This window comes from Sparus aurata, chromosome 21 (assembly GCF_900880675.1).
Source record: "Sparus aurata chromosome 21, fSpaAur1.1, whole genome shotgun sequence".
NCBI lineage: Eukaryota > Metazoa > Chordata > Actinopteri > Spariformes > Sparidae > Sparus > Sparus aurata.
Genome location: NC_044207.1, coordinates 21,352,285 through 21,374,856, shown reverse-complemented (window position 1 = coordinate 21,374,856; position 22,572 = coordinate 21,352,285). Strand labels below are relative to the sequence as shown.

General features: G+C 40.2%; 3 protein-coding genes across 5 annotated transcripts; all 3 read right to left on the bottom strand.

The window, feature by feature from the left end:
* Nucleotides 1-50: 50 nt before the first annotated feature.
* gpaa1 (glycosylphosphatidylinositol anchor attachment 1) lies at nucleotides 51-5,054 on the bottom strand. Of its 2 annotated transcripts, XR_003982073.1 has the most exons (14): nucleotides 4,938-5,054; nucleotides 4,454-4,564; nucleotides 4,166-4,345; nucleotides 3,859-3,970; nucleotides 3,589-3,736; nucleotides 3,399-3,500; nucleotides 3,086-3,282; nucleotides 2,768-2,964; nucleotides 2,489-2,642; nucleotides 2,245-2,316; nucleotides 1,941-2,137; nucleotides 1,029-1,199; nucleotides 635-943; nucleotides 51-260 (listed from the first exon to the last, which is right to left on the bottom strand). XR_003982073.1 is itself a non-coding variant. In XM_030402240.1 (13 exons), exons 2-13 carry the CDS (start codon nucleotides 4,525-4,527, stop codon nucleotides 700-702), a joined length of 1,848 nt encoding a protein of 615 aa, XP_030258100.1. In that variant the 5' UTR covers nucleotides 4,528-4,564; nucleotides 4,938-5,054; the 3' UTR covers nucleotides 51-699. The 2 variants fall into 2 exon arrangements, 1 of the variants encoding a protein (XP_030258100.1); XM_030402240.1 differs by having other exon boundaries at nucleotides 51-943.
* Nucleotides 5,055-6,208: 1,154 nt separating this feature from the next.
* On the bottom strand, nucleotides 6,209-8,991 carry exosc4 (exosome component 4). The gene is made up of 3 exons (XM_030401866.1): nucleotides 8,758-8,991; nucleotides 6,856-7,062; nucleotides 6,209-6,743 (listed from the first exon to the last, which is right to left on the bottom strand). The coding sequence occupies exons 1-3, from the start codon at nucleotides 8,926-8,928 to the stop codon at nucleotides 6,384-6,386; spliced, it is 738 nt and encodes a 245-aa protein (XP_030257726.1). The 5' UTR covers nucleotides 8,929-8,991; the 3' UTR covers nucleotides 6,209-6,383.
* An 861-nt stretch (nucleotides 8,992-9,852) lies between these two features.
* On the bottom strand, nucleotides 9,853-20,778 carry prkacbb (protein kinase, cAMP-dependent, catalytic, beta b). 2 transcript variants are annotated; one of them, XM_030403461.1, is made up of 11 exons: nucleotides 20,180-20,778; nucleotides 17,105-17,113; nucleotides 16,410-16,471; nucleotides 16,210-16,338; nucleotides 15,750-15,848; nucleotides 15,575-15,657; nucleotides 15,360-15,486; nucleotides 15,171-15,266; nucleotides 13,746-13,868; nucleotides 13,429-13,593; nucleotides 9,853-11,374 (listed from the first exon to the last, which is right to left on the bottom strand). In XM_030403461.1, the coding sequence occupies exons 1-11, from the start codon at nucleotides 20,223-20,225 to the stop codon at nucleotides 11,249-11,251; spliced, it is 1,065 nt and encodes a 354-aa protein (XP_030259321.1). In that variant the 5' UTR covers nucleotides 20,226-20,778; the 3' UTR covers nucleotides 9,853-11,248. The 2 variants fall into 2 exon arrangements, with proteins under 2 accessions (XP_030259321.1, XP_030259322.1); XM_030403462.1 differs by lacking the exon at nucleotides 17,105-17,113 and having other exon boundaries at nucleotides 20,180-20,777.
* Nucleotides 20,779-22,572: the final 1,794 nt, after the last annotated feature.

Genomic DNA, 22,572 nt, shown 5'->3' with positions numbered 1-22,572 from the left:
CTAATGGGTTCACAACGTACGTTCCACAGCATTGAATCCACAACACAATCTTTAAACTTTTTCAGTCTTTTAATTTGGCATTTATAAATATGAAATAAACTAATTTCAAAGAATGTTATCAAAACAAGTATAAAAATATCGGACAAAGTGATGGCTCTTCTTCAACAGATGCCGATGTACAGACGTGTTAAAAGGAGGCGGACTACGAATCTGAACGAGCTGTTTCTTCCATTTCAACATCCGTTACATCCATCGCCATCCTGCCAGACAAAACACAAAGAGCTAAAAAGCAGTGCAGGCGTATTCTTTTTGTACCACAAACAAAGGCGATCGCAACACAAAATCCTTTAAAAAAAAAAATTTCAATTAAATTCTTTTACAGAAAGCAACTCAACCGTGAAAAAAGATCTCCCCGTTTTCAACTTATTATTTAATTCTGCTTAGTTTATCAAGAAAACCCTTATCTCAGGTTTTAAGAATGAAATACTTGGAGTTGATCTTGAAATACCAGCAAAATGTCCAAAAGAAGGCAATCACTGTATTCATTCCAACTCAACAATAGATATTCATCTTCTTTCCCAATCTCTCCAGTGGATTTGACTGTCATTCACATTCCCCCACAGTGAAGACAAACCTGAGAACACCTCAGAGAGATTTTCGCCCCCAAGAAAGCCTTCAGTAGTCCTGTGTAACCGGCCTTCACTCCCAGAAGAGGATGTTCCAGAAAAGCAGCCAGCAGGGATACACCAGCAGGGCTATGAGCGGGTAAACCAGAGAGCCGTACAGGGAGTGGTCCAGGATGCCCTGTGAGATGACTGACAGGTAGAGCACCCAACCGTCCTGGAAGCTGATGGGCACTTCCTGCAGCTCTTGGAAGAAAAAGACAGAGAAGAGGAGCGTGCAGGCCGGGCTGAGGATGACCAGGACGAAGGCCGATGGAACCCTGGAGGGAGAGGAAGAGGAGAGTGAGGGTTACCTAACAGATGTTGGTAAAGAGAGAGCAACAACGGCCACAGAGTGTGTTTTACTTTGGTACGTGGGGTGTGACGAAGGCAGCCACGGGCACCAGGGTGAGAGCCAGGATGAAGCCCAGGGAGAAGTTGATGAGGGCGGTGCAGCCCAGCAGCACGGCCAGGTACAGCACAGCGACCAGCTTCAGCACCCTCCAGCCATGCTCCGTCCCCTCGCCTGACACGAACCTTTAACAAGCACACAGATGAACAACTCACTCTCCTGCATCACAGCTGAACAAGTTCCCCAGGGTCTCAGCTTGAGGGACTGACACGGTTATTTGCATCCAACTGCCGGCAGAACTATGGGCTCAAGTAAAGGTCAGTTAGGTTCTGAGCTCGTGAATGATATTCAGGAATAATTTAAAGGCCTGTGGTTGCCAAAGAATAAAACTTTAGGTCTGTAGCCGTTGGGATGATATTTATAGGGTCTAGTGTTTACATGCAACAACAAATTTTATTGGAGCAGCCATGTGACAACCCAAGAAATGATGTTATGTCCTTCATTTCTTTTCCTCATTCAGATTTGATCTCTTTTTGCATGATCTATTGCCTATCCAGCGCAGTATTTTTCTTAGTAGCCACCATCTTTGGTTAGTGGAGAAACGTTACCAATGTCACCATGCATTTACATCAAGTCTGTGGGCATGCACAGAAACGGAGCTGAAAATAATCTGGTTACATGATCTGTTGACCCCTCTGCAACAGATTTCAATTTGGTTAGGTTTGGGTGTGTTTATTACGATTGCTGAGAGAAATCCTTTAGCAATGTGGACGACATGTGAAACAAATTAGAGGATTGTACTCAGTCAAGAGTCAGCTCAGAAAGCCGAATCACTCAACATGTGTTGCCGTCTTTAAGACTTACAAACATTAAAAGACAAATAAAAAATATATGCATTATGTCAAAAATCGGTGTGGTGTAGTTACCTGTGTGTGTTATGAGGCAAAGCCAGGCCGGCAGTGTAAACAGCAATGGCCGTCAGGACCACAGCCTCGGTGTCAGACACCGGGAAGTGTTCCAAAGCCATCTTCTGAAAGTGGATTGGCAAGTAGTAGAGAGCTACTCCGGTCAGATGGCTGATTACCAGAGGGGTCAACACTGACAACACGTCTGGACTCCACATCTGAGAGGAGGAAGATTTGATTAAAGTGGTGATTTATTAAACTCTAGACAAGTAAATTGTTCCATTTCTGTCCTTTGTTTGTTAAAGTGTGTGTGTGTGTGTCTAACCTGCTCAGTGTCAACCACTCCATCTTCTGTTCCTGGCGGAGGACTTGCAAGTTGAACCCACAGGTCTAAGGCCTGTATCACAGTCAAGGTCAATTGAGTAATTGTGAGTGTGTTAAAATCACACTGTTAACATCTAATCAGTAACACAAGAAGCCACAGGGTAGGCCTCCATGCATACATTTGGTTTTCTCCATCGTATGTTTACGATTTCATGAAATGGAGTGAAATAATTGCAAAAGGATACACGGAGGAGCAGGATGACGGCGAGGAGCCCGAAGGCTGGCATGTAGTAACCAATGGAAACGAAGTGAGAGAGGGAGGGCATGAGGTAGAAGAAGTAGGACTGGTGCAGGCGCTCTAACAGGTTATTCAGCTTACGATACATTCCCTCCAGGAGCCTAGAAGATATTTATGATAAAAAATAAAACAAAATCACAAAATCAGAAGGGTGTCACCTTATAAAGAGGATAAAAGAAAACAGCACATGAAATAACAAAATTCAGGATACTCTTCTCGCTCTGACCTGCCGATGGTGTTGGTGTCAGTCTTGTACTGACGGAAACTGTTTATGCCCTTGATGGTGGCGGCCTCGATGTGATACCGCAGGAATAGGCCATGATCCCCCCAAGGGCGCCCGCTGGCCTGCTTCATCACCATCAGCATCATGGTCTGAACTGAGTGGCTGTAGCCTGACACGCTGTCCCAGTCATTCCTCTGCAGCTGTAGGAACATCCAGAGAGAACAGCGGGATCAGAAACTTCCCCGCGCCATGACAGCCCGCTCACTGAACACACGGCAGAGTAGAAAATATGTTTCAACCGCATCTCATCATAAGCCTCACCTTGCCCTGGATGGTGCAGAGGACTCCGATCTTCTGACAGAAAGCGTAGAAGAGGTTCGCTAAATCCAGGTTGGGGAGCTGGCCGTTAAGACCTTCCAGGACCAGGTCCATACTGGTGATGACATCACTGCTGAGCTCCAGGGACAGAGCTGCCTGGATTGAACCCCCACGACCCTGAAGTGGGGACCAGTCCATACCTGGATGCACCATTATAGTAGATAAATCAAATGAGGAACACGGACTTTGTCTTCTTTTTAGGAGTTCTACATTAACCATGTTGACTAACAAGATACGCATTTCTGCTGGTGATTACCTGTAGTGTTGGTGTGGTGGTAGCCCTCCAGCCAGGCCTGCATACCAATCAGATCATGCTCATTGATGAGAAAGATGATGTCTTTGGCCCAGTAAATTTGATCTATTGAGGAACACAGCTGTTATTAAACAAGAAGTGCCCCCTGCAATGTCACTCAGATAGCAAAGAGAGACGTGGGTTCTGTACTCACTCCTGAAGTACTGTGCCAAGCCGAGGAGCAGCCCCACTGCCTGGTTGTTGTGGTCGCCCTGGGTGCAAGGGGCACTCAGCACCAGGGCTTCAGTGCGTGGAGCTCTGGGGGCCCGGAGGATCCCGTATACATTCGTGCCTTTCACCATCTGAGAGGACAGAGGATGGAGTAGGATGAAGCAGAGTCATGGATTATGCAGAGAGGTATAAAGAAGTAAAAAGAACGTGCACCTAATACAAGCACTTTATAAGTATTCAATCGCACACTTACATATCTCTCTTTGTTTTCATCAGGGAAGGGCAGCGTGCGAGAGAACGTCTGGGTAAACACCTCCAACCCTCGAGCCTGCATGGTCTTCACCAGCCAATCCACTGGCATCCCACTGCAGAGAAATATTTTGATTAGACTGGCGGACTGGGAGCAAATGAAATTTAAGTAAAAAAGAAAATCATACTGAGAATCCTGTTGAATTGTGAGAAGACTGAGATCAGGCGCTCTAATCTCTTGAGAACCAGTCATCACGATCAAATCTGCATAATGAGTTGATATGTCATTGATGTTGTGTTTTGTTCCTCACCCTACTTTCTTCTTATGAGCTGCAAACTCCCTGCCTGTGGCCAGCGCCCTCTCCCCTGATGGAAAGCGCTCCTCCACCATGGTAGACCCCATGGCGTTCTCTGACATGTACGTCCGCAGGGTGAACGGCTCAAATGCTAACCCCATGAACCAAACCACACCCGCCATGTAGCACACCACACTAAGATGGGGGGATGGAAATCATACAAGTTAAAAGCGCATTTAGGCTATGATAAGTAATAGTGCATTTCAGATTTCACTTAGGCTCATTCATCTTTCAATGACTCACCAGATTGGAGCATTGAGGCGGGTTAGCAGGCTGATCAAAGCCCGTCTTCTGTTTGGGTCAGACAGCAGTCCCATGTTGTTGTAGTGTGGTAAAGCCCGGATACAGTGGACCCTGAAGGCAGCACAGACACTGTCACTGTACCTTTCGACTATTTTCTTGAAATACGTGGTTATAGACCGATTGTTACTGAGGTACACAATCGCGGAACATAATATCACGAGTGTTATCTTCTATATCTGGCGGCTCAGACATCCACATGCAGGTTATTACACCGGTTTCCTTGTAGTCCGAGCTGAAAAATCGGTCTCTGTCACCCATTGTCATGGTATTGACAGCTAGGGTTAGCCTGCTGCTAGCTAGCTAGCCGGCTAGCTGCGCGGAACGGTACAATATTTTCAAGCATTTGTTCTCAATGAATGTGAAGATAATTAACGGTAGCGTAGTTAAATAATGTATATTGCAGATAATATGTATGCAGACATACCTTTTTTCAGGGTGCAGCGGATCACATCCACCTGCAGAGGTGGGGCTTGATTACAGCAGCCGTTGATAAATGATTCTCTATTTCCTTGTTCCTGTGGGAACGTTAATGCGGCGGACCGATTTCCGGTTAAGCAATAAAACAAAATAAAACACATAAATGTACACACAATGTCACAACTCTCATTTTTTCGCCAGGAAAATAAATTGGTTACTTTATTATACAGTTTTATTTTAGGGTCTTAATAAGGCCTGTCCTCAACTATCTAAATCATTTAAATCATGAAGATTCTGTGCTTTCGTACAAAATCTCACCTCAAAATCACCTCTCAAATGAATAAACTCTATTTATATTATTCTGACCTTTGACCTCAGGTAAAATCTATCTCCAAGTGAGTTCATTATTGTTCCAAAAATGTTCCTCCAGAATGTGTTTAGGAGCATGTTTCGCGAGCATGCATTTGAAGTTGATTGGTACCTATTTGTAATTTGTATTTGTATTTGTATTTGACACTTCTTTTGTGATCACACATAGTTGAACTTGGGGTTAGAGGCAGCAAACTGACTTCAGTCAGTGAATGAGGGTTAGACCTAAGATATTCGTGAAAAATAGAAATTCCTCCAAAACAGGTGTTTCTCATTCAACTAGTAACCAAAGACATTGTGGCATTGATTTTGAGTCAATGGGTCAAAGGACCCGGATTGAATAAGACGTGTCCCTATGCAAAGTGAATGGGATGGAAGTGTCCAATGTCCAATTTCAAAAAATGTTCCTCCAGAAAGTGTTCAGGAGTGTGTTTCGGGCCATTTGGAGTCAACTGGTACCTATTTGTAGAGACGATTTTTTTTTTAAAATGTTCACATAGCTGGACTTAGTTTAGGGTTGGTTTACTCTATATACAGTATCCTGACCTTTGACCTTTCACCAAACTAACTCCTTCATATGTCAGTTCAATATTGTCTTAGCATCTTCTTCCTGATAGTTCATAAATGTTTTAGCATCTTCTTCCTGATGCCTTACTCGATCAAAGGTTCAAATTTGGTTACATTTTACTGGAGCAATGTGGAAAAATCTCACCTCAAAATCACCTCCAAAATGAATAGACTGTTCCCTTTATCCTCCTTTAATTGCTATTTACAAACATTGCTGATGTACACAAACATTTGACAGCATATAAAATATATTTTTCTTGTTTCACTTGGTAGTTATTGGTTGTTTTTGAAGCCACTACCATTTTGTTTGCATTCTTAAAGGAACAAGCAGAGCTCAAATGATTCAGGGTTGACGTATTTATTGTTCGATTCTCTACATATATACTGTACAAAAGTATAATTGGCATGAATTCATAAAAAAAAAGTATTCACTCCATCATTCCTCTCCATAAAGTCCAACATTCTCTGGCTGGAGCCAAAACCACAGTCCAGATGTCCACCTCTCCTCCCGTCTTCTTCACTCTCCGGTGAGCACAGACACTTCTTGGAGATGTTGTCGCACCACCTCATCCAGCACCTTGCTCACACCTTTACAAGCCGTCATGGCGGCTTCGATCAGTGCCTCTAGATGGTCCTGATGAAGTCTGGCGTCCATCTGCAGCAGAGCGATCTGTCCGCCCCGGGGCAGCAGCGCTAAGGCCAGAGAGCTCACTCCTCCGCTTTCCTCTGCGTAGCAAAGGTCAGCGAGGGGCGTCTCGTCCACGAACCCGACCGTGCAGGCACACACGTAGTCCCGCATGGGGATGCCGGCGTCAATCACCGCCAGAGTGGCAGCATTCACACACACGCTGTAGTTCCCTCCGTCTGATTGCAGAATCTGTGTTGGGAAAGATAAGATTTCATGTATTTCAACTCAATAAAAAACAAATTAAATAAATAAAAAATCTTCATATTACATCAAATCCACCCTCACAGTGTCCCACTCTTACCTTGACGTAGATGTCTATTTGAGAGCGTGGGTACAGCTGGGTCATCACAGCAGCTTCAAACGTCTGCTTCAGGTGGAGGCTCATCTCGGTGGACTTGCGGTCACCATGCGGCCTCCTCTTCCTCTCTGCTGTGCTGAAGGTGGCCATGCTGTACTGACAGTTGATGACCGCTTGATCGTGACGAGTCCGGCTGCGCGAACCTCGCATCTAGGAGGGACAAGCATGGCATGTCTCAAGGCCTTCGATGACTCAATTAAGATTGTATCATACAATATATCATTTATAATATATTTATATTTTCAGTTATTTATGAAACTTTATTAAGAAGGCCTATAAATCCAATTGCAATCCAACAATTACAGTGTTCAGGTTTGACTGAAACTGTCAGAGGCATTCGTTTATGGATGACTCTATTATTGATGCTGTAGTATGCAGGGTGGGTGACTGCATTATACTGAGAGTTGAGGCCCAACCTATTATACCTATTTACCAATATGAGCAGGAAAGAATATCATGTTATTATTCTAAGATAACGCAGTCCAGGACAATCCACCACTACAATCTCAGCAGTAAATATATGGTTTAATTAAGTTGTTTAAAAAAAAAAGATTTAGTCTGTTTGTATTGCGATATTAACTCCAACAATACCATCCAGTCTGGATTTAATGAATGTGTATTTAGCTGTTAGGTTGACAAACAAGCCCTCAAACTAATTTAGGCACTAATGTGGTCTATGGTGACTTATAACTAGGGATCGACCAATAAGTTGTTGTTTTTTCCAGTGCCGATACAGACACCAATTATCAGTGATACAGGAGTCGGTATACATTTACAAGAAACATTATAATCTAAGGCTCAAAGTTGACAGTGATGGTCTACAATTTACTCAAGTACTGTACTTGTGTACACATTTTGAGATACTTTGCTTCATAATTTCCATTTTCTGCTACTTAATACTGTCAGCCCACTTCATTTATTTGATAACTTAAGCTACAAGTTACTTTGCAAATTGATCAGCTATCACTTGTGACATCAGACATCAGTGTCGTATACCCGCAAAACACGGAGTGGTGACCACTAACAGAGAAAAAGGATGCTGTATCAGAGCCAAACGTACTGCATTTTTTAAAATATACTTATTTTATCGGCAATCAGACATTAAAAAAGGAAAACACCAATACAGACGATCTGGACAATGCTGAATATCAGCTCTGTTTATCAGCCAGACCAATAATCAGCTCACCTCTGGTTGTAACAGGGACTGTTTGACATTTTTATTGTAAATAAATTCTTGATTGATCTGGTATTTTAGTCATGTTGACGAATTTTGAAACTTTAATGAGACCTTTTACAATAACGATCCATATATGGACATGACCTGAGATGGGACCCAAGGAAAAGTGGCTAAAACTGAATTGGCAGTGAACTAAACTTCTGTTCCATATGTTCGATATATAACTAACTGCAATTTCTGCTGACAGAGCCTGAGAGTCAAATGTATTGTGTGTATTGCGTTTTGTTTACAGTCCATCATTTCCTTCATACTAAGGTCTGAACATTTTTAATTGCTCTTTGAAAGGCTGTATTTGCATGCCATTATATCGTCATCATTAAATCTGTGACATAACATTATCTTTTATGATCGCAGTTATTATAAAAAGGCTTAGCTTTAATTCAGTTATTGGGGTGTTACTGAGCAAAACACTTAAAAACAGTGTGCTGGACAATGTTTTAATCCAGATGCACCTTTAATCCTAAAATTGGGTTCTTATGGAGTCGTTGTTCCTGTTTAAAAACACATGCAGGACTAACATTAATACGCGTAAATTCATTTGATTAACAGCAGTTTGAGGTTGCTACTGTCGGCTAACCCACAGCCCCTCCATCCATGACGCTCCTCACCTCATGAGGACCGTACACCACAGCCAGAGCCTTCGTGTTTCCCTGCTCTAGATACGCGGAACCGTCGGCCTGAGCGAACACCCCCATACGGGCCTGGACCTTCCGCAGTTCGGTGGCTTTTCTTCCATCCAGACGGTATCCCTGGTCCGACAGCAGCTCCAGTCCCGCCATGTTTCCACAAACTTCGAATGGACAGCGACGTAACGCCCCACGTGTTCGCCGCTGTACTACATTACCCATACACACACAGAGCTGGAAGGACTACGGCAAGCCACACGGCCCAGAATTAACAAGTTTGGGCGTACAATTGCTACAAATGGGAATCGAGAGAATATCATTAGTGTACCCGAATTAAGCGGTCGTTTTGTTTTGCGTAAGTTATCTAGGAGACAGTGTATTACTTGTCCTTACTTCTTACTTCAAATTCATTCCTACATACTACGTTTAAAATGAAAATGAAAAATTAAATGTTTTTTTGACTCATATAACCCTTTGAATATATTTAAAATATTATTTGGTGTTATAGCTTGGAATTTTGGAAACCTATTCTTCACCAGTAATGAATCCTCTTTTCGCATTTACGTTTTTTGGGCACACTTAATTTTATTAATTTGAGTTTCATGCTACCCGAATGCGTGTACATGTCTCGTTTCTTTTCTGTAAAAAATACAACAGCAGCTAAATGGTTGATTTGTTTCCAAATGGGACAAAAAAACCACCAATAGTAATAATAACAATAACTCTTTACACATCATCATCATGCATGAGTGTTCCTCTTCATGTGTTGGTACGAAACTCAAAAACTTCACTATGATAAACTATGCTTGCATTTGCTCTCATTTGCCACAATCCTAAGGTCTCAAAGTAAGTTCCTATTTTTCTTGGGACCCCTGGAAATCTGTCATCACCCCTTAGGATCCCTGAGGCACACATTAGGCTCCACTACCCTGCAACAAAGAAACCGAAACCCTGTATTTTTGTTCTTAATTATTCTGCAATCGTCTGAGGTTAAATCTGGTTATACAGTTTTTAGGCGAGTAAACAGAATTGCACAACAGTCAGTCTCACGATGCACGGAGAGTTACACAACTTAAACACTTTTAAAAATAAAATTTATTAGCATCTCTAATGTGTATAAATAAAAACATATATGAAACAATGTATATACGTATGATGTAATGAGTTTAACAATAACAGGGTTACATGTGATACAAAGGAGCAGTCTTTATTTTAGCCAGTGTATTGTGAGGAAAACTGTACCTTGAAATCAAGCTTTCAAATATGCATACCTATAAGTTGCAAATCTACATTCTCAGATAAGAATGAAATAAAGAAGTCAGTTCCGGGGAGAATATGGTAAATACGCAGTTTTGCTTTTCTGTTTCGTAAGATTTTAAAAACATCTTTGATTTAATACATTACAAATTCTGTACTCTTTTCTGCAAGGTTTCTCTAACAATGTTGAGACGGAAAGCCGCAACACTATTCACAACCACCTTCTCAACTTTACATTACACTCAATAAGAATCCTAAAAAGGATTTAACCTCATTCTTTTTCCTTTTACTGAAGTCACATTGTTCCACAGACTCATACAAAAGGGTCTTTATAAGCAGACCTGAAATCCAGGGACAATATGACTAGAATGTTAGACACAGCGACAAAAAAAAAAAAAAAAAGAGTAAAACACCAGATGACAAATTTTACATGTAACTAACAGATCCCAGAGGATCAACACAAATGCCTCAATTTGCATTTTACTAATGTAACAACGTTTGTCATCTTCTGCTATGGCTTGCTGTGCCAGGGTCAGAATACCAGTGACTAGATGCTTCTGTGGGGTTTCTCAGGGCTCAGCTCTCTAGGCAAAAAAGCAAAGATTGGAAAAGGATCTCTCTTTCTGTGTCACCCAATCGCTTCTATTTGGTCATGCTTTCAACACTCAACGTGTTCAAATGTCTTACAAAACTGACAGCTATGCACATAGGATGAACGCTACCTCTGGAAGCTGGCCAGAATTTTACAATAGCCAATATGATGTGGATTTGTAACAGACTGTTAAAAATACACCGCTGACTACTACAGGGAATATTCTACGACCCACATACCTGTGTGTCAAACTGCCACAGACAAGTCAGTTACAATGTGTGGACTATTATTGGCCATTGTCTCAGTTTTTCCTCATAAGTTGAAAAAATATTACATTTTAAAAAGGGGATAACAACATCCAAGACTAACTGCTTCAAAGTAAAAAAAATGGTGGGTAGGTACAAAAAAAAGAAAAAGAAAGAAGTGGTGTGTCTGCTTTAATACGCAGGTGTACGTGACAGTGAGAGGTTATCGGCACCCAAGGATCATGGCGACCTCATTCAGCCTGATGGAATGAAGGGACTATTTAGTAGATCTGAAAAACGATGGTCTCTGCTCCATCCCAAGTCTTTAGAAGAGTGCAAAGATCCCCTTATTTCCCTGATATATCCATGTTCTCGCATCCTAAAACTCTGCAAACTCCTTTGTGCACTTTTCTGTTAAAGAAACGCGGATCTCCTCCTCCTCGTAGTCGTCAAAGTTGCTGGTGTCCCCTGGGCCTCTGCACTTTGGTATGAACGGGGCTTCCACCTGCAAGAACAGGAGCAATACATATTTAAGCAGACGGGATTTATGTTTATGTCTGCACTGTCAATCACAAGAACACCCATGACAGAGAAAGGAAAGGCAATTATTTCTCTGAGGAAGGACAGAGAGAATTTGACATGAAATATCTTTCAGACAGCAACGTACCTTAAACTGTCAAAAGTTGTCTAGAAACTGGAAGGAACGATAGATGCTAAAATACACTGAATTCTGACAGCTTAAGAGAGGCTATATGCTTTAAAGTGAGTGATTGTCAGGTGGTCAGTGAAACCTTCCTCTACACCTTTATGACAGCGAGAATGGGGAGCTGGGTCCAACAATTTTTGTAAAAACCAACAATAAGGCCCACTTCAGGCAGCCATTTGCCAGGTAACACAGGATGCAGGATTTGAACTTCTCTCTGAAGCTTCCCTCTTCACTCTTACAACATGTGTCTTCTATATTCGCGTGTATAAACATGAGCAACACTATGAATTTCCTTTAGGTGGGACCTGCTCGAAAGTGTGTGTTTAAATGGCCATTTTAAAAATTATCGTGTCTCCCTCCTTTGTTTGACAGCAGGCTTTTCATCACACCTTAAAGCACTGTCATTTCGTAACAGCTATAAACACCTGTGCCTTTAGGCATATTCTGACGAAATTTTGTGCAAACTGTTTCCTCTCGAGCGCAGCCAATCTTGTTTTTCACATGCCTGAAAACCTCCACTTACCTACCTCTTAGTACCTCTGTTTGCTGTGGTTTTTTTCAAACTTGTAATGTTTGAGGTGAACTATCTCAAATTGATTAACCACACTGCATGATGCCAAATAACATTTTTTCATTCACTTACTCATATTTCTTGTTAACATGTTGTGATATTCACTGTTGATTAATCTGCTGATAATTTTCTTGATTGATCATTTAGTTGTTTGCTCTATAAAATCTGAAAATTTTGAAAAATTACGTCTAGATATTATGTTTACTGTCAGAGGCGTAGAGAAACCAGAAAATAATCAGAAATCAGAAGCTGGAAAAAGATAATTCTGGCTTTTAAAATGATTCAAACCAAATAATTGATCGTCAACACAGTAGCCAATTAATTACATAGCTGACAACTAACAGCGCTATGTACTTGCATCATGTTTAACTCATTAAAAACCTATGACTGATAGAAAACAGCTAATGAGCCTCACTGAAAGTCACTGAAATGCTCCTACACACCTTTAATTGAGCAGGCATGCTCCTGAGCCTTTTTTCTCAGGTTGAACTTCAATAAATGTTATTTCTATGTGCCTCACAGTTCTGTGTTTTCAAGGCAGCACCTAACGCAGATTAACGTTCGTATCCTTTGAGGCTGAAGCTTGACATTACAGAAACGCTAGTCTTTGCTGCACTATTTCTTCAAAGTTGTCAGTCCACCACCCTCAGCTGCGTATTTACTAAACATGTAGTGTGTTTGGCTGTGTGAGAAAAGACTGTGAAGGTGGAAAGATACAGAGAGATTTGGCTTCAGCTGGGATTCAAAAACACGCAGGGATGTGTTTGTGTGCCAACTGAGCCAACTGAACACCCCTGAAGCCCTCTGCAAAGTTCAGGAAAATTAATTGTTTTCAAATCAGTATCTGATAAGAAAGTGACAGTTGTAAAAGACCACAGTATGACTGTGTAATGCAAAGGTTAAACAGCATCAACAGATCGATGAGATTCAAGCCCTAGCTAAATATCTACTTTGATGAATCGAAGAACTCCATTATCATTGTCATCCTGCAAAATGGCATGTGGCACTGTTAGCTCACAGCCAGCAGTGGAGCTGGGTGATTTCCAAGTGGGAAAAAAAAATAATGACACAGGACCATAAAACAATAAGAAAGAATTGATGAGCTGACCTCAGATAACTTTCCCCAAAACAAAATAGTATAAAATAACACTGTTGGAGTATTATAACTGGGAACTAGCAAAAAATAAATCAATATCAACAAATCAATATTTAATTAACTTGTTTTTTTTATAGGGGTAACAGTGCTAATAGTGTCACTACAAAATATGCACTAGTGTCTTGCCTTTCTCTCGTAGATTGCGATCCAGTCTGTTGTGGCAAACCATTTGTGGCCCTTGATGTCATTGACTCCGTTCTTCAGGTTGCCGTAACGTTTTGTCAGATCGACCTGCAGCAGATTTCTCAACAGATCCTTCAAGTCAGAGCTGAAATGGGAGGGGAATCGCACCTATAAAGAAGAAATATATTATTACCAGTTGAAATATGGGTTTTAGTACATGTAACACATAAACTTGACTTGTTTTCAAACTACAGAGTGGAAGAACATCTTGAGTTAAAGGACTTAAATGAAGAAAAGTTCAAAATCAGAACCCTGCTTACCTTTCCAGAGACGATCTTCTCATAGATCTGAATGGGTTGATCTGCGAAAAATGGAGGGTAGCCAGCTGCCATTTCATAGATGAGTACACCGAGGGCCCACCAGTCCACAGCTTTGTTATAGCCCTAAAAAGATTCAAGACAGACACTGCTATAACTGAGGGGACTCCGACAGGCATTACTTACAATTAAAAAAACAGTGTGTAGGATTTAGGAGCATCTGGCAGTGAGATTGTAGATCGCAACCAGATGAACGCTCCAGAACATTATAATGCATTCATGCAGTGTCTCAGAAATGTTGTTACACAACTTGCCGACTTTGATGTCATATATGAAGAAAACATGACTAACGTTTGGTTGATGGTAGGTAGGTTTCTCCTGACATGTAATGGTTTTAGGTTGTAACTGTTAGTTGCTGTCCAGAGTAGAGTCACATAGATAATTTAGAAATGTAATTTTTTAATCATTAACCCTGATAACAAGCCAGATAGAGAATGTACTGGTAAGGCATCAATTCAGGAACAAAATCACTTTGTAATATAAAGCTTCAAACCTCAACTATCAAAATGTTGTTAAAAACATTTTCAGGATCAAAATACAACACATAATCCTTTAAGCCTTCATGTTGTTTCATCATTACGACTTAAAAGCTCATGAACACACCAAAGTTGGAAGAACGACATCCCAACAGGGGAAATGGGACCATCCAAGGAGCATGTAAACGTACGGTTATGATCCATTTCTGACAATAAATCCCTTTAAATCCTACACACTGAACCTTTAAAAAGACTTCCTCCTGCTTTCTTTTTATCAAAATGGTTAGTCATCAATAGTTTATGTTACTGCAATGTACAGTATAAAAAAAAAACATAAAACCTGCAAGCATTTATAATAAATTGGTCTGTTATTATGTTATTTGTAATTTCCTTCACCTGATTCATCTATTTTGACCAATGACTTCATATATTTAACAGAGACCTGTTGCCATAATGTACAGTGAGTTTTATAGCTGATAAAAAGTGAGATTGCAGTGTCTTTTTACTGCTTCATATTTAGGGTCTACTGAGGACACATGTCTTCCTCTTGTAGAGTAGATTCTGTTCTGTATGTTTGTATGTATGAAGTTTTGGGATCTGTCCATTAGATCGCCTCAGCTGGCAGGGCTGCAATGGCTGCAACGTAATCCTTAGCAACTCTGACTGTCAAAGTTATGTTCACTATGGTGCTAGTTTTCTCACTCATGGGTTGAGATTGTAATACTGAAGACATTATGCCATTGCAGCCATGTTGCGGCTGCCAGCTGAGGCAATCTCCTGAAACCAATTCCAGAACATATGCTACGTATGAATTATTTACACACCGAAACATGTTAATTGAAAAAATAAAAATACTGGAATTTCACTTAAGTGAAAAACAGAGGCTACATACTTTGCTGAGAATGATTTCTGGCGCCAGATACTCTGGTGTCCCACACAACGTCCAGGTCCTGCCTTTTACCCGCTTGGCAAATCCAAAGTCTGTCACCTACATGTCAGAAGTAGATATACACCTTACATTAGCAAAGCAGTGACTTTGACAAATCAGAGCAACATTATTCAATTGCTGGTTGTGGCTCACCTGAATGTAGCCGTGGTGGTCAATGAGAAGGTTCTCAGGTTTCAGATCTCTGTATATGAGATCTAGTGAATGGAGGTACTCAAATGTCAGCACTATCTGGGCGGCATAAAACCGTGCATGCGGTTCACTGTGGAGGAGGAGGTGCAAAGAATTTTGGTGAAACTTGAACGTTATAAAACACAGCAGAAATAAACTGATGGCAGTACAAAACTCACCTGAACCTTCCGATTCGTCTTAGGTGTGAGAACATCTCTCCACCTGGAACGTACTCCATAACCATGTACAAATTGGAGTTGTCCTACAGAAAGTAAAGCAACACTTACACCAAGCTAAAAAAATACAGGAATTTCAAACAGTGAATTTAATTTTTGTTTAAAAAGCACACTTTACCTTAAACGCATACTCAAGTTTGACGAGGAAGGGGAAGCTCACAGCCTGTAATATCCTCTTCTCATTTAACGTGTGTTCTATTTGCTTGAGTTTCACCACCTATCAGATAAACAGAGATAAGGTGACCTTGTCGGGTAAATCTTACTTTCTCTTGCAACAGAGATAGCAAAAACAGGAAAGTCAGCTTTCAGTTATTTATTTATTTTACTTGAGTCCCCTAGTAACAAAAACAACATTGTACTTACGGTTTTATTCAGGCTGTTTACTGATGCTAAGACAGTTTGTAAGACATTTTCAAGATCATTTCAAACTAAATTTAAGAGTGATATTTAGAAAAGAAATGACTTACCTAGTAAAATCTAAGCACAATATATTTATTTTACTCAACTATGACTTTTGGGTACAACACTGTTCTTTATTTGAAAAAGTTCCATGAGGCTTGATGAATGCTTCCACTGACCTTCTGCTTGTCCAGTATTTTCATGGCAAAGTATTGCTCTGTTCCTTTGTGTTTCACCAGCATGACTCTTCCAAATGAGCCGGTACCCAGGGTCTTTAATCTCTCAAAGTCATCTAGGCACGTTGTGCTCTGTGAAAATAACAACCAGTTAGCCTTAGTCTGTGGACACAACTACCAAAAATATTTTTACTCATTCCTACCTGTGCTGGGCATTCCCATTTCCGTAGGAAATCTTCTTTGGCTTTGGCTAGAAACTCTTTCACTAAAAAAAAGACCAAAGACAGACGTAGTTAGAATTCAGCTCCTGTCTTGATTATTGGCATAAAAACACATTATGGTTTTAGATTAAACTGGCAAAAAGACCAAGTGCTATCATACCAGGAGGGGAAAGGAAGAAATGTGGGTAAATTAAATTGTAAATCAACGGAGAAGAATACGGGCAAAGTCAACTCTCATCTGGATATAAATTAAATGGGATACTAAAATACTTTCACATACTTTGTTCCAAAGAATAAAGCACACAAACACGAGGAAACGACATACAAGACAGGCGGACTAGTGATGCATGCCAAGACACTCAGTATATTCATTTCTGTTATTTAGAATCATTACTCAAACAGGAGGGGGAACACAACACTTATTAGAGGAAAGGTTTTGTCTGAGCATCTTGTGCATCACTTAATACAGTTTAGGGAAAGGCTATCAAACAAAGCATAAAAATGGTAAGCAAAGACAAACCAATGTATGGGAAATCCAGATTGAGAGAATGCGGATAACAAAAACACAGACTTATTATCAAAGCACACAAAAGAAAAGCAAGCACATCTAGCAAGTCGTCACAATGAGACCAATGCCGTTATGCCATTCTGGTCATCTTTTGGAGAAATGATCATACCAAAAGTCTCTATTGATCACCAAGGTTTTGCAGGAAGGAACAATCACCCACATGGATGGTGATGATACGGAAGAGAAGACAGAGAGAAATATAGAGTTCATGTACATAACCACAAATATAACGCATCAACAGACATGAAGCATATGTAGTGTGAAAAAAAGCAACAGGAATGAAAACAGAGTTGACATTCACCTGAGGAATTTAAACACAGACTAAGTGTCTACTGAGATGTTTTTCTAGGAACAGGTGTACCATATAGCAGAAGTTCAGTCATGCATATTAGGTCAGATAGACAAGATAACAGTGAAGAACAAAACATTCTGGATGCTATTAAGATTTAGACTTCTGTGACACTTGCAATGACTTTTCTTTTCCTGCATCTTAGTCTGACAACCTGTCACCCTATAATAGTGTTAAATTACGATGACAGCTACAAAAATACAGCTGAAACAATAATTAAAAATCTATTTTGAAACTGAACTAATGCTACATTATTTACAATAAATTGCCCAAAGAAGTTGTAATTTGTCCATTCACTACATTGAAAGACTGGATCTTTTAGTCAGTTTAGTAATGTGAAGTTTGAACTGCTATATACCATTTATTAAGCATTTGTAAAGGTTGATAAGCATAAGTCACAACTTGCTAGACTGCTTTTCCAAACATTTCACCTACATTACTGTAAATTCAATTTAGCAGTTAGTGGCTTCGCTCGAAGCAATTCATCAGATTACAAGGTTTTATACTACTTTTTTAACTTAACTGATTGTAAAATTGATGGAGTTACCTATTATTTTTTCAAAGACCATCAAACTGTTAGTTGCAGGCAGCCATAGGACCACACAACATCCACAAAGGCTAAATATTCCCCAGTCTACTACAGAAACTCTAACCTGTTAAATAATAGGAGGTATTTTTGTTCACACAAAGTCTCTACAACATTTTGCACCTTGAGGGACAAATCAAATGGTCCAAAGCCGTCACAGTTGGCCAACCCTTCCTGACAGCAGTGCCAAAATTCAGACAAGCATAACATGGTTCAGTTATGTCGGCCTGTCCTGTTACACTACAGAGTGAAACACAATACATGGGCACAGTGAAATAAAATAGGTGTCATGATGGCAGCTGTTTAATCTCCCTGTGCAAGTGTGACTGCTTTGGTGTGGTTCCAGCTAATGGCAGCTATATACAGTCAACACAGGTACGCAAGTTTATATACAGCACTGTACAGTAGGTAAGCAGGTCGTCGTGTCAGAGCGGCTACACACCTGGCAAATCTGCAGCTCAGGGCACAGTGTCAGCTTAGACAGGTTTAATAGTTAGCCATGCCGCAGGATCTAAGGATCATTGTTACACTCAAAAGAAATACTTGGCAGTATGGGGAACTATTGCTGATCTAATCATCTCTGTCTGTCTCGGTGTCTGTGGCTGGCGCTACCCGGCTGTACCGGCCTGGTCTGTCTCAACAGGTCAATAAATCTTACAAGAGCGTAATTACTGCATCATAAAGTGACGCTACTTTAAACAAACTAAGTGAACAGATGCGTGTTTTTGAATATTATAAAAAAAATGCACGAAAGCGGAGAGGATTTCAGTGCAGGTGGGGCTGATTTTAAGCCATCAAACATAATCAATTCTGCATGAATCAATAACCACCTACAGCTTTTATATGTTTACAACCAGGCATAGGGAAACATTTCTGATTTATCACACAGGGATGCTCGATGATGACAAGCTGCACGCATCAAAGTATATGAGCGCAAAGTAACACCGGCCTAGGCCCAGTTACGTCAAACCTTTGAAAGCTTGTAATACCCCTTATCCTCTGACGAAGGTCTGATGACAAGCTGCTCCAGTCAATGACGAGCTGAGTGTGAGAAGTGAGCCGTGATGGACCTTTACCACGGCGAGATTAGAAAAGGGGCTCTAAATAAAACACACAGGGACACAATTCAAGTGCGTTTGCGTGAGGATGTGTGCGTGAGGATGTGTGCGTGCCTGGAAGACAGTAGTAAGGTCCCAGTTTTATGAATGGAAAGAGGGCATTTGTCATTTCTTCACCATATTTGGTCACGGTGCTGTACTGAGGGAAAGCTTTGTTTATGCAGCCCAGAATAAAAATGTGGCAGTGAAGCCCAAGGCAGAAACAGTCCCACACTGCCTTCAAGTTGAAATTTATTGCCCATTTATAAACAAATACTCACGGGTTTATGATTTATTGCTGCATATTCAAGATTTAACATTGCACAAGTTTGTGTCTGATGCAGCTAGCTGTGCTTGACTGAAGCTGCAGCTGAACAAAAAACACATCTAAAAAACGCATCCTGATTGTTTTTAGAGATGACACCACAGAGGAGAGGATGGAGATGTAAACCCATTATCTTTAAAGCTTTTTTCAGATAGGAAGCGACTGCACTGCACAGCGAGGCAAACTGTGAGTGTGTCTGTGTGTGCAGGCCTGAACAGCTACCACCATCAAGAGGCAATGAAATGACAGGGGCCTTGTAAGGGCTAATCCCCCCTCCTCATAGCTAAAGTTAGCAGGCTAGCTGGTCATCAAACCTGATCCTTCCGTGTGCTCCACTTGGTGTGCAAAACAGCCTCAAAACGCGTGAAACCATCGATATGTGGGGGATTTATCGATGAGCACTGCTTTCACGTTTCTCTAATGGGCTTTTATTGGCTCTTAACACTCCTGTCAGATGCCCCACCACCCCTCCCTTCTCCACCCCCCCACCTTTCAGCCAAGACAACCACAACATCCATGGGGTCTTGTTGCTGCTAGCTAACATAGCAAGGCCCTTTTTTCTGTACATTTCCGTGAAAAATAATACAATAAATAACACGAGCATGGTCATGTATCTTCAACTACAGGGCGAGTGTTTGCAGTAGCTGGTGGGGAAAGATGTGCGGGGAATGACGGACGGGGGACGGCCCTCCTCTGCTTTACTGTAGCTGGACAGTTTATAACAAGCTAGCTATCCACGTTAAAAGAGGCTTTGGTTGAGTGTAAAACCCCTAAATACAACATTAAAAAAACAAAACAATTGAGGGCAAATAACAGCCCGGACTCACCGCTCTCTAGCTCGTTGCCCTTCTTGGCGGTGGCAGCGTTCCCCATGGTGTGGAAAACACGGCGGTCGCTCCGACTGAGAAGAGATGGCGGTGGCTAGCTAACCTTCCTACGGCGGATACTCCCAAGCTCCCTAAAAAATAGGTGAACCACAAACTAATAGGAGTGTTTAGTCGGGTTCAAACGTACAGAGATAAAAGTCCCGTATCCCTCCCAGCGGGACCCCTCGCTCTCCCTCTCCGTCTTCACCGTGAAAGGTTTTTTTTTCCGCTCCTGCTAGTTGAGTAATGTCTGTACTGCTGACATGAAGCTAGCGGTCACTTGCGCTTCGGACCAGGCTGCTGCTGCTGCTGCTGCTTCCCCCTCCAACCGTCCACACTCAGCTGCATTCATGGCATGGTTAGGAGTCGGATTGGCCAGAGATGTCTGAGTGAAGATACCAAAGTTGACCCGCTTCCGCGTTTTTCAGGCTTCACGATTGCATTCGAAGATAATGGGACGACATTTGAATACTCGTTTGATGACTTTACCAGAGGCTAAATATAACGTCGTCTTTGTTTGACCTGAGCTTTGTGGTTGTTTAATAGGCGCAGCTGAGAACCACTGAGCTTTCAGGTGTGTTTGTTTGGCTCTGAGACTGACAGTCGTGGTGCCTTCATGATCTTATATTTTAATAGTCAGCAGGGATCAATGTTTTTAATTGGTCCTTGTTTGATGAAAAAATGTGACCTTGGTAAGTTGTAATTATCGGATAAAAAGTCAAATTATGAGATAGAAAGTGGAAACTATAACATAAAAATCGAAATGATGAGATAACAAGTCATACTTTGATTAAAACATTCATAATTATGAAGGAAAAGGTCGCAATTTTGAAACAAAACGTTTAAATACTAAATAAAAAAGTCGAAATTATGAAATAAAAAGTCATCGTTATCAACAGTCTGTTAATATAAATCTAAATTATGAGATATAAAGATCAAATTATTAGATAAAAAGTAAAAAAAAAATGAGATTTAAAGTCAAAATGATGAGAAAACAAGTCAAACTTTTTTGATGAAGTCAGTTATATAAAAAAAAGTCATAATTATTGTTTTCAAAAAAGTCATTTATACAAGGTCGCAATTATGATGTAAAAAGTCTAAATACATTTTCAAAAAAATAGAAATTATGAAATGAAACGTCATAGTTATCAACAGTCTGTTAGGAGATTACAAGACATCTAAATTATTAGATAAGAAGATAAAATTATGAGATTAAAGTTAAAAAATATGAGATAAACAGTCATAGTTATGAGATTTTAAAGTCAAAATGATGAGATAACACGTCATACTTTTTTGATAAAGTCAGCTATTACATAAAGGGTCATCACTATGGTTTAAAAAGGTCAAATATAGATAAAAATTCACAATTATGAGATAAAATGTTGCAATCATGAAGACAGAAGTCTAGATGATGAAATTAAAAAGTCAAAATTAAGTCATAAAATGTCATAAATAAAAACAGAAATATACAGTCTGTTATGGATTTTTTTAAAAAAATCCCAATTATTAGACTCAAACTCAGACTTATGGGATATAACATTGAAATTATGAAACACATAATAATCGTGAGTCATAACTATAAAGTACAAAGACTACATGGGGGTTAGGGTTGTTGTTGTTTGTTTGTTTTTTACCCCAAGCACCTTTTCCTGCATCATCATCTCTCTAAAAAATGAATTTCCATATATTAGACATAACAAAACAACATAACATATAGGCTTAGCTGAAACCAGTATATCTGTAATACGCCAATATCGGCCGATAATATTGGTCAACCAATACATATCAGTTTGGCTCTGTTGAATATGACACGCAAGAAGGATTTGACACAAAAATATATCTAAATAGAACAAAAAAAAAATCCCCAGACAATATCAAATGTTGAGCCAGAAACAGTGGTTGAAGTAGTCAAATCAGTTTTATTTAAATATCCTATTATTGCAAATTACAAGTTCTCAGATTACTTCAGTAAAAGTACTAATAATAGAAATAATTACACACACAAAAAAAATACTCCGTTACAAGCTAAAACCCTGGAACTGTTACTCAAGCCTCTTAACCGTAGTAGAAGTTGAGGTATAAATTAAGATAAAATTAAAGAAGGGAAAGCACATGAGGAAACCAAATAAGTGTCTTTCTACGACGACTGATCGAGCTGTGAATGGGCTAAAATAAAAATAAAAAATCACTTTTGTTTAGCTGCATATGTGATCAAGTCAACTTATTTATAGCATTTCAATTTATTTGTGTCAAGCCTGACAGACTTGACATAGAACCAGATGATATTTTGATAGAATTTAATAAAAAAGTTCAGTTAAAACAATATAAGATATCTAATAATAACGATGTAATGT